This window comes from Saimiri boliviensis, chromosome 2, assembly GCF_048565385.1.
Source record: "Saimiri boliviensis isolate mSaiBol1 chromosome 2, mSaiBol1.pri, whole genome shotgun sequence".
Taxonomy (NCBI): domain Eukaryota; kingdom Metazoa; phylum Chordata; class Mammalia; order Primates; family Cebidae; genus Saimiri; species Saimiri boliviensis.
In genome coordinates this window covers 108759674-108778370 of record NC_133450.1, presented here as the reverse complement: position 1 = coordinate 108778370, position 18697 = coordinate 108759674, and the positions used below count along the sequence as shown (strand labels likewise).

Below are 18697 nucleotides of genomic sequence, written 5' to 3'. Positions count from 1 at the left end.
GTCCCTTTTTACTTTTGTTACTTTCTTCTTCCTGAACCAATATTTCTTTTCCCTTTAGAGAAATCTAAAGGTCATCCTTAATTTCTCTTTCTGTCTCATCTCCCACCATGATCAACTGCCTCATAAATATATCAAATATATCTGGAATCCATTCCGTTTTTTTTCATTCTCATTGCCCAAGTTCAGACTTACATGATCTCTTTTGATGACAACTATGACAATTTCCAAGCTCAGCTTCTTCCATCTCAATCCACATTTTCTTTCTTTCTCTCTCACTCTCTCTCTCTTTTTTACTGAGACAAGAGTCTTGCTCTGTCACCTAGGCTGGATTGCAGTGGCGCCATCTTGCTACTGCCTCAGAAGTTCAAACAGCAATCCACATTTTCTATTGGTACCAGAATTTTTATTCAAAAATGCGAAATGCGTTTGTTTAAAACACTTCAGCAATTTCATCTGAATTGTGAAATGAAACCCAAACTTATTTTGGAATATGAGGCCCTCTATGATACATCTCCTGTGCTCTTTCTATCTTTCTCACTGACCAATTCTACTGACATATATTCCAGCAATACTGGACTTTTTGTAGTTTTCTGAATACTTGCTTCTCTTTAAAACCTTTATGCCTTTTCCTGTTTTTCCGAGACAGTGTACGCCATCCTCTGTTGTTCCCCTAGCACACTCTTGTTGAGACATTCCTTCTCTTTGATGCCTTCTGTTGCTCCCAGCAAAATCAATCACCCTCTATTTTATTACCTTTGCATGTATTGCATTATCCCTCTATTATGTTACCTTCGTATTTGCTTTTTGTTTAGAACTGACTGCTATTTTGTAATTATTCATGTACTCCTCTGTTTTCCTATTTGCCTCTCAGTTTCCTGAAAGTAGAGGCTCCGGCCTAGCAGCTAGCTCTAGACCTATCATGAATTAGGTGGGAATAACTGAGATTTTTAAGGATATACTGGCATTCATTTTTCTAATAATAAAGCTGTCATTTTTGTTCCCAGAACCAAGCCAGGTCCAGCTGTGTTTTCTCAAGGCCCAATAACAAGAAGCAGACAAATTAGAAAAGAAGGGAATTTATTGCTATAACCAGATACAGGGAGAAGGCTGGAGGTAATTCCACCAGACTGACTCAAAGTATTACAATTGTCTTAGTTCTTATATAGGTTGGGGTTATGTGCCTACATGCAGTATAACATTCGCCGAAGTCTACTGGTAGCTAATTTTGTTTCAGTTAGAAGGTCAAAGGCAACATATGCTTGCTAAGTCTTTTTAAGCTATGAGGACTCCAGTACCTTTAAGGCCTGCCTACTGTGGCACCAGAGTGATTATTTCTATTTTATCTCCTTTACAGCTTGGTCTGGAGAGCCGCCTTAGACTCTCCAGTGAGTCTGTTCAAACAACTGCCTCTGTTACCCTGACTTGTCTCAGATTTCATCGACCTCGATGAGTCCTGGCACTAGTAATGTAAGACTCTCTCTATTATTTTGGCTTGTTCCGGGTTAGGGAGAAGCCCATGCAAGGCTCCTACTGACCATGTGTTTTGTTTCTAGCTTTGATGTCTGGGCACTGATTGCCCTAGGTTTAATTATTTGCTTAATGTTAAGGCAATGCTGTGGAAATTTGTCTGTGTGACTGGAGTGCTATGCAGGCCTGTCTGTGTGATTGTCAGGGAGAATTGGCCTGCCACAATTTTTTTCTTCAGTGTCAGATACTGTGCTGGGTCTTTAAATTTTTTGTTTCTAATCTGTAGAACAAATACTTTCAGAAAAAGCTAAAACATTTGCATTTAACAAATGAAAATGCTGAATCTGAAATGTTAAGTAACTTTTTAAAAATTACACTATTATTAAGGGGATACCGCCAAAAAAAAATCTAAGTTAAATTTATTTGATTTCCAAATACATGTTTTCTCCAAATTGTGGTTCCTTCCCCCATCCTTAGTGTTGATGAAGTAGGGATATAAATCATTTTGAGTCCTTTTTTGTTTTTTGAGATGGAGTCTTGCTCTGTCACCAGGCTGAAGTGCAGTGATGCAATCTCGGCTCACTGCAACCTCCGCCTCCTGGGTTCAAACGACTCTCCTGCCTCAGCCTCCCGAGTAGCTGGGACCACAGTTGGACACACCACACCTGGCTGGTTTTTTTTGTATTTTAGTAGAGACAGGGTTTCAGTATGTTGCCTAGGATGATCTCGAACTCTTGAGCTCAGGCAATCTGCTCGTCTCGGCCTCCCAAAGTGCTGGGATTATAGACGTGAGCCACCGAGCCCAGCTGAGTCCTAATGCTTTAGATGTAATAACACCCTGTGTACATGTACAACATTGTGGATTGTATACTAAACATATTTGTAATCTGTTGCTGTGGAACAAATTAATTCCAAATTCAGTCTTAGCTTACAATCTTGAAAGTCAGGAATCTGGGCACAATTTAGCTGGGTGCTTGAGGCCTCTCATAAGATTTCAGTCAATCTGTTGGCTGGGCTGCAGCCTCACTGCCCATTTCACTCATGTGATTGTTGGCAGGATTCAGCCCTCAAAGGCTTTTGGATTGAGGGCCTCAGTTCCTCACTAGCTGTTGCCTGGAGGCCTCTCTCCATTCCCTGCCAGTTGGGTCTCTTTCTAGGACAGTCCTTATCATACAGATGGTTTCCCTCAGAGTGAGCAAGACAGGAAGAGAGAGTGAGTATCCATGACAGAAGCCATAGTCTTTATTATGTAATCTTGGAAGTGACATCAATTACTGCTGAATAGAATCCATATTCTATTCATTGGAAGTCAGTCAGTAGTTCAGGCCACAATCAAAGGGAGGGGATTACACAGAGATGTTAGTGCTAAGATGTGGGGATCATTGGGACTTATTTTAGAGGCTACCAACTGCACAAGCTAATGAAAACGTTCACTCTTAAGGACAGAAGACAGAATCATAGAAAGATGTATTCAAAGCTTTTCTAAAATAACATAATGTTGGCTTTACCATGTTGTATGTAAGATAGCTGCATATATATATTTTAAAAAATAGAATTTTTGTTAGAACTTTAATATGGCTATATTCTGCATGTGGTCAAATTATAGCAATAAACCTACTTTTATATGCACTATTATTTATGAAACAATCAGAAAGTTCTATCTCTCATCTAATGCTCAAAACAATTAAGATGTTGATGAGCAAATACAATGGAGTGGCCCAAATATACTTTCTTTAGGGATTTTGTTTTTTAAAGATAGAAATACCATTACAAGGTTGGGTGCATCTAGAGAATTAAAATTATCAGATCAGGGAGTTGTAGAATAATTTTATAGATTATAAAATGACTGCACACTGAATATATCATCTGTATGATTTTATAGTACTACCTGATATATTTTGGTAGTGATTAATGAAGTCTAAAATTTTCTTCATTGGTAAATACATGTTATAGGTTTATAAGGAACACAGGGATAGATGGACTGTTCTTACATATGCTAATGCTGAGGGCATAAATAAAATAAAAATTTTGATGCTCAGAAAATTAAATTATTTTAGGCTGAGCATGGTGGCTCATGCCTATAATCCCAGCACTTTGGGAGGCTGAGATGGGCAGATCACTGTAGGTCAGGAGTTTTGATTCCAGCCTGACCAACATGGTGAAACCCTGTCTCTACTAAAAATACAAAACCTAGCCAGGCATGGTAACATTCACCTGTAACCCCAGCTAATCAGGAGATTGAGGCAGGAGGGTCACTTGAACCTGGGAGGCAGAGGTTTCAGTGGGCCAAGATTACACTACTGCACTCCAGCCTGGGTGACAGAGGTAGACTCTGTTTTTTTTTTTTTAAAAAAAAAAAGAAAATAAAATTATTTTAAAGCTGATGATTAAAAACACAAAGTAATCAATAGTTGGATTCATTATATTTTCCCCTAAAGTTTTACCTTTATGTTGGAAATGTGAGCTTAAAGGAGGAAAACAGGGAGAGATAGGCATGTAGTGTAGTGGTAAGAAACATAGACACAGGGTTTGCAGCCTAGCTTTCGTACTTTTGTCATGTGGCTTTCAGTAAGTTACTTAATTTCTCTGTGCCTCATCTTAAAATGGGAATAACTGTATATGGTTGTTATGATTAAATTTATTCATATGTCTTATGTCCTTAGAAAAATGCCTTATATAAGCCTAATGTAACTCTTTTTGCTGCTGCTGCTGATTAATATTACTATATTCTATTGCTCTAAATACTCAAATTAACCCAAATTATAGTTTTTAGAGTGATAACTGTCAGCTTTAAATGTTATTTATTTTGTTTATTTAATATGAACTTTGCATATATAGGTTGTAGAGGTTCATTTATAACATTAGATAACTTCTAGCAAATCCAAGGAACTGATTCAATGATAAAATACTTGGAATAAGAAATGCTGTATTTTTAGTATGCTGAACATTTTTTAGTTCCCAATTTAGAAAAATTTGAACAGCTATCCTCAACATCGGATTTATGGATATATTAGTTTTTAGATCTGCCATAAGAAAATAGCAGAGGCTGGGTGGCATAAGCACAAAAATTAATTTTCTCATGGTTTTGGAGGCTAAAAGTCCCAGATAAAGGTGTTGACAGGTTTAGTTTTTCTTGAGGCCTGTCTCCTTAGCTTGTAGGAGGCTGCCTTCTCATGGTGTCCTCATATGGCCTTTTTACATGTGCATCCCTGGTGTCTCTTTCTCTTATAAAGTCATCTCAGATTAGGAGACCCACCTTAAAAGCCTCATTTTAACTTAACCACTTTTAAAAAGGCAATCTGCAAATATGGTTACATTCTGAGGTAATGAGGATTGGGACTATAACATATGAATGTTAGTGGGATGCAATTCAATTCATAAAAGTGGGTATGACATCAGGAAGTAAGTCTCAAAAATGACTGCTATTTAAAACATAACTTTTACAGTCAGAATATTAATTTGCTACCAAGAAAGAGTTAATTAAATAATTACTTTAAATAACTAATTTCACCATATTCATGAAATTTAAATAACATCATTTTATGTATTAGTCACATAAAAAAGTTAATTCATTATTTTATTTTCATAGTATTTATTGTATACCTTTTATGAGTCAGTCTGAAGAACTTTTTAAAGCATTTCTTGTGATTCAGGTCTGCTAGCAACAAACTCTCTTAGTTTTTGTGTATGACACTACTTTTATTTCACCTTCATTTTTGAAAAATAATTTTAGTGGATATAGGATTCTTGACTGACAGATTATTTTTAATTTCAGTACTTTGCATCATTCCACTGCTTTCTGTCCTAATTGTTTATGATGCAAAGTCAGCTGTTAATCTTACTGTGACTCCCTTGAATGTACTGAGTCACTTTTCTGTTGTGATTTTGAAGAGTTTCTCTTTTTTCATCTTTTAACGTTTTGCTATGATATGTCTGAGGGTGGATATTTTTGTGTTTATTCTGCTTGGAGTTTGTTGACTGTCTTGGTTGTGGAAATTTGTGTTTTTATGCAAATCTGATAAGTTTTTAGCCATTATTTCTTTGAATTTTTTTCTGTTATTTCTCTCTATGTTCTCTTTCTGGTTCTTCCAGTATGTGTTTGTTGCTGGCCTTCATAGTTCCTTGTTCATTTTTTTTTCTTTCTGGCATAATATCTCTAGAGCATATAATCTCTATTGATCTGTCTTCAAATTTACAGATTATTTTGTCTTTCAACTTAAATTTTTGGCCCCTCTAGTTAATTTTTTATTTCAGTGCTTTTCAACTCTAGAATTTCCATTAAAAATAATTTGTTTGTTGGTATTATCTTTTTGATGAATCACTGTTATCATACATTAAAAAAAATTTAAACATGGTTTTCATTAGTTCTTTTCACATATTTGTAATAGCTGCTTTTGAAATATTTGCCTGCTAAGTCCAGTAACTAGGCCCTTCAAAGGCAGTTTCTGTTGCCTACAATTTTTTTTTTTTTTGGTTTGGTCACATTTCTTCTCTTTCTTTGCATGTCCCATAATTTTTTCTTGAAAAATTGGACATTTAAGATACTATATTTTGACAGCTCTGGACACTAGCTCTCTCTTTTACTTTCTAAGAGTTATTGTGGTTGTTTCTTTGGTCATTTATTTGTTTAGTGACTTCTCTGGACTAATTATGATGTGTATTTTCTTTGCACCATGAAGTCTCTAATGTTACTGATCAGATTTTTAAAAAATCTTTTAGCCTGCCTTTTTAGGAGATGCTTCCATCTCTTCATAAAACACTAATTAGTCAAAGACATGTATGTGGCCACTATAACAATGCAGGTAGTTTACAATTTGGCCCTGCATTCAGCCATTGACTAGCAGCTTAGGGATTCTCTCTCTGGTTTCTTCTTAGAGGGCATAGCCTTTGGCAGCCACTGTTTTTCAGATCACCAGGGATGAGTGTGATCAACTTGATTTCCCAGGAGTCAACACTGGGTCAGTATAACTTATTATTCAGTAAGTGTTTGATCAGAGTTGTACTTAAGCCCCGTGAGCAAGTAAGGTTGCTGTATTATACTGATGGATCTATGTGTGTTGTTTGTGAAATTCTTTCAAGTGTTCCCCACATCCTACTCTGATTATTACTGAGTGGGTGCAGCCTAATACATATAAACAGACTTCTGGATCTCCAGGGGTTGAGCTTGATTCCAAAAAGTCTCTAGGCTGTCTCTTTTCCTGTTTCTCTATTTTTGGCTACTTTGCCATTTCATTTATTGCTATTGATACCACAGAGCTACCCTCCTCACCTTAATTGTTCATCACCAAAATGTCCATTGTTTCTAGGAGTGCCTTTAGGAATGAATTTCTCTGTTTTTTTTTTTTTTTTTTTTCAAATAAAGTCATCCCCTGAAGCTGGAAGTATGGATATTGACCTCCTCCCAAATGACATCCTTGCTATATGAGTGGGCACTGGTGGCAGCCCCTGATTTTCTTGGCTTGTCCTTGTGAAGTGGAGAAGGGGAAGGAGTGGTAGTACTATTACCAGCCTGTGATGCTTGGAGTAGAGCCCTTGCCATTTGAGTGGTAGCTGAGTGGGGGAAGGGAGTCCCCGTGTTTTTAGCCATTCCCCCAAGAATTGTGCTTCTGTATACAGGAATGGGGATGGGGAGAAGAGATGCTGGCAGGATGAAATGATAGTTCTAGACTAGGAACTTGAAGGAGCTGGTGAGGGTTGGAGACTAGGAACTGGAGGAAGAGAGAACCCCTGTTTTGTTTTGTTTTTTCCATATCCACCTGTATTAGAGCACCTGGGTTATCTATCACATAAAGCTGGGGGTGTATGGGATCAGTGTGTGCTTTATTTATTTTTTTTTTATTTATTTATTTTTTTGTGATCCACCCGCCTTGGCCTCCCAAAGTGCTGGGATTACTGGCATGAGCCACTGTGACTAGCGAGAGGGCTTTTTTTTTTTTTTTTTTTTTAAAGAATAAAGAAGAGGAAGAAAGAGAAAGAGGAAGAAGGAGAGAGAATGGGGGTATTGCTTTATTGCCCGGGCTAGAATGCAGTCTAAATATGGGTATGCCTATAATTGTCCTTAATAATGGAGACATGAAAGAAAATGAGGGAAGAGAATAGCAAACAAGGAGCCAACCAAGATTTCTTTTAAACTTCTAAGTTGATATGATGTGGTACTGATAAGAGTGTATATTTTGTATATTTAAAGTGCAGAGTTCTATAAATGTTAATTACATTTACTTGTTCCAGATCTGAGTTCAAGTCCTGAATATCGTTGTTAATTTTCTGTCTCATTGATCTGTCTAATATTAATGTTGAAGTCTCCCACTATTATTATGTGGGAGTCTAAGTCTCTTTATAAGTCTTGTATGTCTGCGTATTCCTGTATTGGGTGCGTATATATTTAGGATCTTTAGCTCTTCTTGTTGTTGCATTGATCCTTTTATCATTATATAATGTCCTTCTTTGCTTCTTTTGATCTTTGTTGCTTAATTGTAACTTCTGCTTTTTATTTATTTATTTTAGCTCTCTGTTTGGTTGGTAAATCTTTCTCCATCCCTTGTTTGGAGTCTTTGTGTATCCTCGAATGTGAGATGGATCTGGATGCAGCATACTGATGGGTTTTAGTTTTTTATTCAAATTGCCTGTCTTTGGATTGGGGGATTTAGTCAATTTAAATTTAGAATTAATAATAATATATGTGAGTTTAATACTGCCATTAGCTGACTATTTTGTCCATTAGTTGATGTAAATTCTTCATTATATTGATGCTCTTTTTGATAATTTTTTTAGAAAGGCTGATACTGTTTGTTCCTTTCATATGCGGATCTTTCCAGAGAGAGATCCTTTCATCTTGGATCTCTCTCCCCAGTGTGTGCTTTAAATGCTGCAGGCTGTTATTGTTCTTACTGAGATTTAGGAGAACTTACTAAATGAAAGTGTGTGTGTGTGTGTGTGTGTGTGTGTTTATTTTCTGTGTGCCCTTAGGACAATTTTTGGAGTTAATGAATCTGTGGTTTATTGGTTATTTTTCTGGGGAGAGAGTGCACACAGGAAAACATGTGAACATGAGAGCAGAGATTGGAGTGATGTGCCTTTAAGCCAAGGGCCACCAAACATTACCAGCAAACCACCAGTAACTAGGAGAGGCATGGAACAGATTCTTTCTCACTGTCCCTGGAAGAAACCAACCCTGATGACACCTTGATCTTGCAGACCTAGCCTTCAGAAATGTGAGAGAGTCTATTTCTATTGTTTAAGCCACTCATTTTGTGGTGTTTTGTTATAGCAGCTCCAGGAAACTTATATAGTAACTTCTTATATTACATTGCATAATGTTAAAAAATCTTTTAAAGTAACAATCATGTGCTATGTCCATTACTGTAAATACCTTCTGGGTTATAGGTTGTTATTGCTTGTCAATACTTGGCAGTCTTTCTAAAAATCTAAAATTTCTTTGCTCTTAACACTAATAGTGTTGGCATGAAGATATGTAAGTTTGTTGGGGCAATATTTGGTGCCATAACATTTTGATAACCGTGTGACATCTTTTAGAGTAACCGTCTTCTTTGTTTTTAGGAAATGTTTAGGTAGGACTTAAAACAACATTATAATTGTGTAAAGGACAATTTTGGAAGATAAATTATTGTGGCCAAACAAGAAAGACCAGCAACTTCAAAATATCTAGTTATATTTTTGTTTAAATTTTATTTTTTTTTTGTTTTTTCTCTCTTAAAATGATTTTATGGGTCAAGTTAGGCCTTTTTTTAAAGAAACTATTTTGTTCTTATAAGGATTTCGTAGGTCAGTTAGGCTTTTTTAAGATAAATTATTTTGCTCTTATAAGGATTTTGTGGGTCAGTTAGGCTTTTTTTAATTGCATTTTAGGTTTTGGGGTACATGTGAAGAACATGCAAGATTGTTGCATAGGTACACACATGGCAGTGTGGTTTGCTGCCTTCCTCCCCATTTTAGAAGTTGTTTTGCAACTTGGATCACTATCACTTTAACTCTCTCAATTTTTGGCTAAATCAAATTTGCTGAACAGGATAATACAATTATTTGTGCACACAGTAGTAAGGGAAAGAAGAATGAACGACTTGTAACAGATGCTGTGCTTACAAATGTCAAAGTTGTCAATGAGTCACTGACTTTAAAAGTTATACAATTTTATGCTTCTACCTCTTAAACTTAATAATAAATACAGGATATGTGCTATACTTTCTACTCTTAATGCATTTGTATCCCAATTTTCCATGTCAAAGAATGGCTTTACCACCTGCTCCTGTTTTTATATCATTCCTTCCAAGTAAAGCCTTTCCTCTTCTCTGATATGTTCATTAATCTTCAAGAGGTGCTATCACTAAAACCTCAGACTGTGGAATTTTTAATAATATTTGGCTAATAGTGATATGTGTGATTGATTTGGAACAGCCTCTCAATGTCAGAAATAAATTTGGATAAGAATTATATGAACTCTAGGATCATTGTTAAAATTCTAGTCAGCACAATTTAGTAAGCAGATTATGTTATCTTCCTTTTCTGCATGTCAAGTAGGTCAAACCTGAATTGTTTTATTCCATATCTATATGTCTGTGTCTACTTACGTTTATGTAGTTGACTGGTCATGAACTGAAAGAAGAATATTGTAGTCTCCAACTGCAGTTGTGTATTTATTTTTGCATTTCTGTCCGATTTTAGACTCCTTAGAATTTCAAGATATATCTTGACTATATGCTTTATCATATAAAGTGTCCTAATTATAAATACATATCCTCATTTTAAAATAAGGTTTGACCTTTAGTTCTAACTTGTCTGATTTATTTATTTTACTTTTAAAAAAGATTTTAATATCTCCATATTTTTATTATGAGCATTCTGTTTTGAATACATCTTAGAGAGCGTATAGCTGGGTTTAGTAATGCAATATAAGTTTCTATTTTTAGTAGCAGAATTTAACTAATTTGACATTTGTTATCATTGTTGACATGTCTGGAATTAGTCTTGCTATGTTAACTTACAATGTGTATTTTATACACTTTCATTTATTTTTTCCTCTCCTCTTCCCCATTTTCTGCCTTTGTATATTTTGGTAAAAAATATTTGTGTTCTGTTTTCTCTCCCTACATTTAGGAAATTATACATTCTATTTTTTTAGGCTTTAGAGGTTAACCTTTACCTTTAAAGGCAAGCATTTAAACATTTTTCTATGACCATCTAAGGTAAATCAGTAAATATGTCCTTACTGAAAAAGGCAGAAACCTCAGGACTTTTTACTTCATCTTACCTCCTTCTGCCATCCCCTCCTTCCCATTTTGAGGTCATCTGAGATACTAGTTCCACATCATTATTATTTAATGTAAAAAATATGTAGCTAATGTGTTACTGGCTTCACTGCTGATTATTGTTTTCTCTTGATTATTTCCTAGATTCATTTTCTGGCATTCATTTTATTTATTTATTTATTTATTTATTTATTTATTTATTTATTTATTTATTTATTTTTTGAGATGATGTCTTGCTCTGTCTTCCAGACTGGAGTGCTGGCATAGTCTTGGCTCACTGCAACATCTGCCTCCCAGGTTAAAACAATTCTCATTCCTCAGCCTCCCCAGTAGCTGGGGCTATAGCTGTGTGCCACCATGTCTGGCTAATTTTTATATTTTTAGTAGAGATGAGGTTTCACCATGTTGGCCAGGCTGGTCTCGAACTCCAGACCTAAAGTGATCTGCCTGCCTTGGCCTCCCAAAGTGCTGGCATTACAGGCATGAGCCACTGCATCCAGCCCATTTAGTGTTTATAGAGGTTTGTAGAAGATTAAATTTTTTTATCCTTGAAAATCCAAAAATATTGTTACTTTGCCTTTAATTGAAATAATATTTTTACTGGATACAGAAATTTTTCAGGTGGAAAGTAATATTCCTTCAGAACTTAGAAAATATTTCCCCAATGTCTTCTTGAATCTACAGTTTCTGATCTGATGTGATACCTACCAATCTGATTCTTTTTTTTTTTTTTCCTAAGTAGGTAATTCCCTACCTTTCTTCTCAAAGCCTTTAACAGTTTTACTTTATCTTTGGTAGTTTGGAATTATGTGAATATGTTTCCAGTTATGGGTCATTTCTCACTCATCTTTCATAGTCCTTCAGTTCTAAGACCAGCTGTGAGAGTTTGTTTTTCATTATTTTCTTGATTGTTTTTCCTTATCTATTTCTTGTGATCATTTCTAATGGAACTTTGATAGATGAAGGCTGGATCATCTGGGCTCATCCTCCATCTGCATTCTGTTTTCTAGGGCTTCCTTGTTATTTCTGATATGCTTATGGTACTTGTTCTTATTCCCTGTATATGTGGATTTTTTCTATATAAAATATAAAATATTGAAAAAATTCTAGGTATATTTTAGGTAGAAATAGGAATCGGATATATTCTTGATCTGCCTTCTTTTATTAATTTTGTAAACAATCACGGATTTAAATTATAGGAATAAAGTGCTTTTATTGTGATATCACCTATTTCTACTATCATCTCTGGGATGGGCACTTAGAGAGCTCACCAAAAATGACCATGTTTCACTATAAAATTTTTATCTTAAGGAAGTTTATCTTCATAGGTAGAGTTTCCTTTGGAAGAACAAAGGGGCAAAAACTGACCACTTTAAAAGTTAGTACTTTGTCTAGAGTTAATGGAAGATTTGAAAATCACATTCAAAGGCTTTCACCTAGAGCTGCTTTTACTCCTGCTACCTGAAGATGATACTTTTCACCAGGAAACAATTTTTATTTCTATTTTTTATTCATCAGAGTTAGCCATTCTAGTCTCCTAAGGCCTGAGGTTTAATATTTTTTTTTGTTTTGTTTTGTTTTTTTTTGGTTTTTTTTTTTTTTTTTCTCTGCTTTTGAACTCTTTATTTCAAAGCACTGCTTTTCTTTTTTTTTTATTTATTTTTTTTTTTATTGCATTTTAGGTTTTGGGGTACATGTGATGAACATGCAAGATTGTTGCATAGGTACACACATGGCAGTGTGCTTTGCTGCCTTCCGTCCCCTCACCTGTATCTGTCATTTCTCCCCATGCTATCTCTTCCCACCTCCCCACCCCCCCGCCCCTCCCCCATTTCCCCCCAACAGACCCCAGTGTGTAGTGCTCCCCTCCCTGTGTCCATGTGTTCTCATTGTTCAACACCCGCCTATGAGCGAGAATATACGGTGTTTGATTTTCTGCTCTTGTGTCAGTTTGCTGAGAATGATGGTTTCCAGGTTCATCCATGTCCCTATAAAGGACGTGAACTCATCGTTTTTGATGGCTGCATAATATTCCATGGTGTATATGTACCACATTTTCCCTATCCAGTCTATCATCGTTGGGCATTTGGGTTGGTTCCAGGTCTTTGCTATTGTAAACAGTGCTGCAATGAACATTCGTGTGCACGTGTCCTTGTAGTAGAATGATTTATAATCCTTTGGATATATACCCAGTAATGGGATTGCTGGGTCAAATGGGATTTCTATTTTTAGGTCCTTGAGGAATTGCCACACTGTCTTCCACAATGGTTGAATTAATTTACATTCCCACCAACAGTGTAAAAGTGTTCCTATTTCTCCACATCCTCTCCAGCATCTGTTGTTTCCCGATTTTTTAATGATCGCCATTCTAACTGGTGTGAGATGGTATCTCAATGTGGTTTTGATTTGCATTTCTCTGATGACCAGTGATGATGAGCATTTTTTCATATGTTTGTTGGCCTCCTGTATGTCTTCTTTTGTAAAGTATCTGTTCATATCCTTTGCCCATTTTTGAATGGGCTTGTTTGTTTTTTTCTTGTAGATCTGCTTTAGTTCTTTGTAAATTCTGGATATCAGCGCCTTGTCAGATGGGTAGACTGCAAAAATTTTTTCCCATTCTGTTGGTTGCCGATTCACTCTACTGACTGTTTCTTTTGCCGTGCAGAAGCTGTGGAGTTTGATTAGGTCCCATTTGTCTATTTTGGCTTTTGTTGCCATTGCTTTTGGCGTTTTGGTCATGAAGTCCTTGCCTACACCTATGTCCTGAATGGTTTTGCCTAGATTTTCTTCTAAGGTTTTTATGGTATTAGGTCTGATGTGTAAGTCTTTAATCCATCTGGAGTTAATTTTGGTGTAAGGTGTCAGGAAGGGGTCCTGTTTCTGCTTTCTGCACATGGCTAGCCAGTTTTCCCAACACCATTTATTAAACAGGGAGTCCTTTCCCCATTGCTTGTTTTTGTCAGGTTTGTCGAAGATCAGATGGTTGTGGGTATGTTGTATTTCCTGTGAGGCCTCTGTTCTGTTCCATTGGTCTATATCTCTGTTTTGGTACCAGTACCATGCTGTTTTGATTACTGTAGCCTTGTAGTATAGTTTGAAGTCCGGTAGTGTGATGCCTCCCGCTTTGTTCTTTTTGCTTAGAATTGACTTGGCTATGCGGGCTCTCTTTTGGTTCCATATGAAGTTTAAGGTGTTTTTTTCCAGTTCTGTGAAGAAGGTCATTGGTAGCTTGATGGGAATAGCGTTGAATCTGTAAATTACTTTGGGCAGTATGGCCATTTTCACGATGTTGATTCTTCCTAACCATGAACATGGAATGTTTCTCCATCTGTTTGTATCCTCTCTTATTTCGTTGAGCAATGGCTTGTAGTTCTCCTTGAAGAGGTCCTTTACGTTCCTTGTTAGTTGTATTCCTAGGTACTTTATTCTCTTTGTAGCAATTGTGAATGGCAGTTCGTTCTTGATTTGGCTCTCTTGAAGTCTATTACTGGTGTATAGGAATGCTTGTGATTTTTGCACGTTGATTTTGTATCCTGAGACTTTGCTGAAGTTGTTTATCAGTTTCAGGAGATTTTGGGCTGAGATGATGGGGTCTTCCAGATATACAATCATGTCATCTGCAAATAGAGACAATTTGATTTCCTCCTTTCCAATTTGGATACCCTTTATTTCTTTTTCTTGCCTGATTGCTCTGGCTAGAACTTCCAGTACTATATTGAATAGGAGTGGTGAGAGAGGGCATCCTTGTCTAGTGCCAGATTTCAAAGGGAATGCTTCCAGTTTTTGCCCATTCAGTATGATATTGGCTGTTGGTTTGTCGTAAATAGCTTTTATTGTTTTGAGATACGTTCCGTCAATACCTAGTTTATTGAGGGTTTTTAGCATAAAGGGTTGTTGAATTTTGTCAAAAGCCTTCTCTGCGTCAATCGAGATAATCATGTGGTTTTTGTCTTTGGTTCTGTTTATGTGGTGAATTACGTTTATGGACTTGCGTATGTTGAACCAGCCTTGCATCCCCGGGATGAATCCTACTTGATCATGGTGGATGAGCTTTTTGATATGCTGTTGCCATCGGTTTGCCAGTATTTTATTGAAGATTTTTGCATCTATGTTCATCATGGATATTGGCCTGAAATTTTCTTTTCTTGTTGAGTCTCTGCCGGGTTTTGGTATCAGGATGATGTTTGTCTCGTAAAATGATTTGGGAAGGATTCCCTCTTTTTGGATTGTCTGGAATAGTTTCAGAAGGAATGGTATCAGCTCCTCCTTGTATGTCTGGTAGAATTCAGCTGTGAACCCATCTGGACCTGGGCTTTTTTTGGGTGGTAGGCTCTTTATTGCTGCCTCGACTTCAGACCATGTTATTGGTCTATTCAGAGTTTCGGCTTCTTCCAGGTTTAGGCTTGGGAGTTTGCAGGTGTCCAGGAATTTATCCATTTCTTCCAGGTTTACTAGTTTATGTGCATAGAGTTGTTTGTAATAATCTCTGATGATGGTTTGGATTTCTGTGGAATCTGTGGTGATATCCCCTTTATCGTTTTTTATTGCATCAATTTGGTTATTCTCTCTTTTCTTTTTTATTAATCTGGCTAGTGGTCTGTCTATTTTGTTGATCTTTTAAAAAAACCAGCTCCTGGATTTATTGATTTTTTGAAGAGTTTTTTGTGTCTCTATTTCCTTCAGCTCTGCTCTGATCTTAGTTATTTCCTGTCTTCTGCTAGGTTTTGAGTTTTTTTGATCTTGCTCCTCTAGCTCTTTCAATTTTGATGATAGGGTGTCAATTTTCGATCTCTCCTTTCTTCTCATGTGGGCACTCATTGCTATATATTTTCCTCTAGAGACTGCTTTAAATGTGTCCCAGAGATTCTGGTATGTTGTGTCTTCGTTCTCATTGGTTTCGAAGAACATCTTTATTTCTGCCTTCATTTCATTGTTTATCCAGTCAACATTCAAGAGCAAGTTGTTCAGTTTCCATGAAGCTGTGCGGTTCTGAGTTAGTTTCTGCATTCTGAGTTCTAACTCGATTGCACTGTGGTCTGAGAGACTGTTTGTTATGATTTCCGTTCTTTTGCATTTGCTGAGGAGTGATTTATTGCCAATTATGTGGTCAATTTTAGAGTAGGTGTGATGTGGTGCTGAGAAGAATGTATATTCTGTGGATTTGGGGTGGAGAGTTCTGTAAATGTCTATTAGGTTTGCTTGCTCCAGGTCTGAGTTCAGGTCCTGGATATCCTTGTTGATTTTCTGTCTGGTTGATCTGTCTAATATTGACAATGGGGTGTTAAAGTCTCCCACTATTATTGTGTGGGAGTGTAAGTCTCTTTGTAAGTCATTAAGAACTTGCCTTATGTATCTGGGTGCTCCTGTATTGGGTGCATATATATTTAGGATCGTTAGCTCTTCTTGTTGCAGTGATCCTTTTACCATTATGTAATGTCCTTCTTTGTCTCTTTTGATCTTTGTTGCTTTAAAGTCTATTTTATCAGAGATGAGAATTGCAACTCCTGCCTTTTTTTGCTCTCCATTTGCTTGGTAGATCTTCCTCCATCCCTTTATTTTGAGCTTTTGTGTATCCTTGCATGTAAGATGGGTTTCCTGGATACAGCACACTGATGGGTTTTGGCTTTTTATCCAATTTGCCAGTCTGTGTCTTTTGATTGGGGCATTTAGTCCATTGACATTTAGGGATAGTATTGTTATGTGTGAATTTGATGCTGTCATTTTGATGCTACCTGGCTGTTTTGTTGGTTAGTTGATGCAGATTCTTGATTGTGTTGCTGCTTTTTTACCATTTGGTGTGTTTTTGGAGTGGCTGGTACTGGTTGTTCCTTTATATGTGTAGAGCCTCTTTCAGGAGTTCTTGTAGAGCAGGTTTGGTGGTGATGAAATCTCTGAGTGCTTGCTTGTTCACAAAGGATTTTATTTTTCCTTCACTTATGAAGCTGAGTTTGGCTGGATAGGAGATTCTGGGTTGAAAGTTCTTTTCTTTAAGGATGTTGAATATTGGCCCCCAGTCTCTTCTGGCTTGTAGGGTTTCTGCTGAGAGATCTGCTGTGAGTCTAATGGGCTTCCCTTTGTGGGTAACCCGACCTTTCTCTCTGGCTGCCCTTAGAATTTTCTCTTTCATTTCAACCCTGGTGAATCTGACGATTATGTGCCTTGGGGTTGCTCTTCTTGAGGAATATCTTTGTGGTGTTCTCTGTATTTCCTGGATTTGAATATTGGTCTGCCTTGCTAGGTTAGGGAAGTTTTCCTGGATAATATCCTGAAGAGTATTTTCCAGCTTGGATTCATTCTCTTCATCACATTCAGGTACACCTATCAGACGTAGATTAGGTCTTTTCACATAGTCCCACATTTCTTGAAGATTTTGTTCATTCCTTTTTGCGCTTTTTTCTCTGTTCTTGCCTTCTCTTTTTATTTCATTGAGTTGGTCTTCGACCTCTGATATCCTTTCTTCTGCTTGGTCAATTCGGCTGTTGAAGCTTGTGCATGCTTCACGAAGTTCTCGTGTTGCGTTTTTCAGCTCCATCAATTCACTTATTCTCCTCTCTATGCTGTCCATTCTCGTCAGCAGTTCGTCCAATCTTTTTTCAAGGTTCCTATTTTCTTTGCGATGGGTTAGAACATGTTCTTTTAGCTCATTGTAGTTTCTTACTACCCATCTTCTGAAGTCTGATTCTGTCATTTCATCACCCTCCTTCTCCATCCGGTCTGGTTCCCTTGCTGGTGAGGAGTTGTGATCACTTTTAGGAGGAGAGGTGTTCTGGTTTCGGGAGTTTTCATCCTTTTTACGCTGGTTTCTACCCATTTTTGTGGGTTTATCCACCTGTTGTCTGTCTCTGTCCCAGGGAGTTGGAGCTTTATGAGTTTCCGTTGCACTACTGCCTTTTTTGATTTTTTTTTTTCTCAGGTCGGACCCGCCCAGCTAGCAGCAGGCCTAGCCTCTGCCTGCCTGCAGGGGCTTTGCTGAGCTGCTGTGGGCTCCGCCCAGCTGCCCTGAGCTCTTCCCTGTAGACCTTTTTATATGGGCGTAGTTAGAACTGTCTGGGCAATGGTGGCCCCGCCTCTGTTATGGCGGACTCTCTCTGTTGTGGCAGGTTGCCTCGGCAACGGCGGGTTGCCTCGGCAACGGCAGCCTGCCTCCGTAGCGGTGGAGAGTCTCAGTAATGGCGGAAGCCCCTCCGCCACGGAGCCGGACCGTCCCGGTTCAGCTGTGCTCGGTTTGAAGGGCTCAACCCAGAGGGTTTCCAATTACTGTTTTTGTTTTCGTTGTTGTTGGGGGTGGAGGGGTGGGACCAACCGAGCCTGATCACCTGGCTCCCTGACTCAGAGTCTTTTCTTTTAAGTTGAACGACCCCGCGTTCTGGTCGCTTGTTGAAAAGGCGCCGGGATCTCCCGTGCTGCGACTCACGGAGTCGGCTCGAACCGCGGCGCCGGCTCCTGGCGGATTTTTTGCCTAGGAATCTCCTGGCCTGACTCGCTATTTCAGATGAATGGGCTATTCTGCCGTCTCAAGGCTCTGCTCGCCAGCTAAGAGGGCTCCCAGACCAGTGGCTTTTTTACGGAGAACGGCAGCAACAGGGAGTGGTCACAGCAGCCGCGCGGGCGGAATCAGCCCCGCGGGGGCCAAAACAGCCGCACCGGCTGGGACTGCGACGCTGGCGACCCCTCTGCCTGGGTATCTCCTGGTCTGTGGGCAATAAGAGTTCGTCTGGAAATGCGGCGTCCACTCACCCTCTGTACTTTCACTGGGAGCTGAAGTCCTGAGCTGTTCTTAGGCGGCCATCTTGAAAGTCGGATCCTGAGGTTTAATATTAACAGACTTTCTTAAGGCCTGAGGTTTAATATTTACAGACTCTTCCTTGAACATAGAGCCTTTTTAACATAAAATTGAAAAGATTGACTTTGGAAAACTGCTACACCATTAAGGGCTAATGAGGAAAAGTGCAGCTTGTTTATTCACT

The 18697-nt window shown here is 38.0% G+C and overlaps 1 protein-coding gene across 10 annotated transcripts in view; it reads left to right on the top strand.

Annotated features, from left to right (window-relative positions):
* LOC101052147 (ADP-ribosylation factor-like protein 2) overlaps positions 1 to 18697 on the top strand; it is an 889888-nt gene that overhangs the window by 105621 nt on the left and 765570 nt on the right. For all 10 annotated transcript variants that reach the window (XR_012516385.1, XM_074394014.1, XM_074394015.1 and 7 more), the window contains one exon: positions 1355 to 1467. Coding sequence is in view for 9 of the 10 variants with exons in the window: in XM_074394014.1 (XP_074250115.1) it covers positions 1447 to 1467 (21 nt within the window). In the remaining variant the exon portion in view is untranslated. The remainder of the gene's footprint in view (positions 1 to 1354; positions 1468 to 18697) is intronic.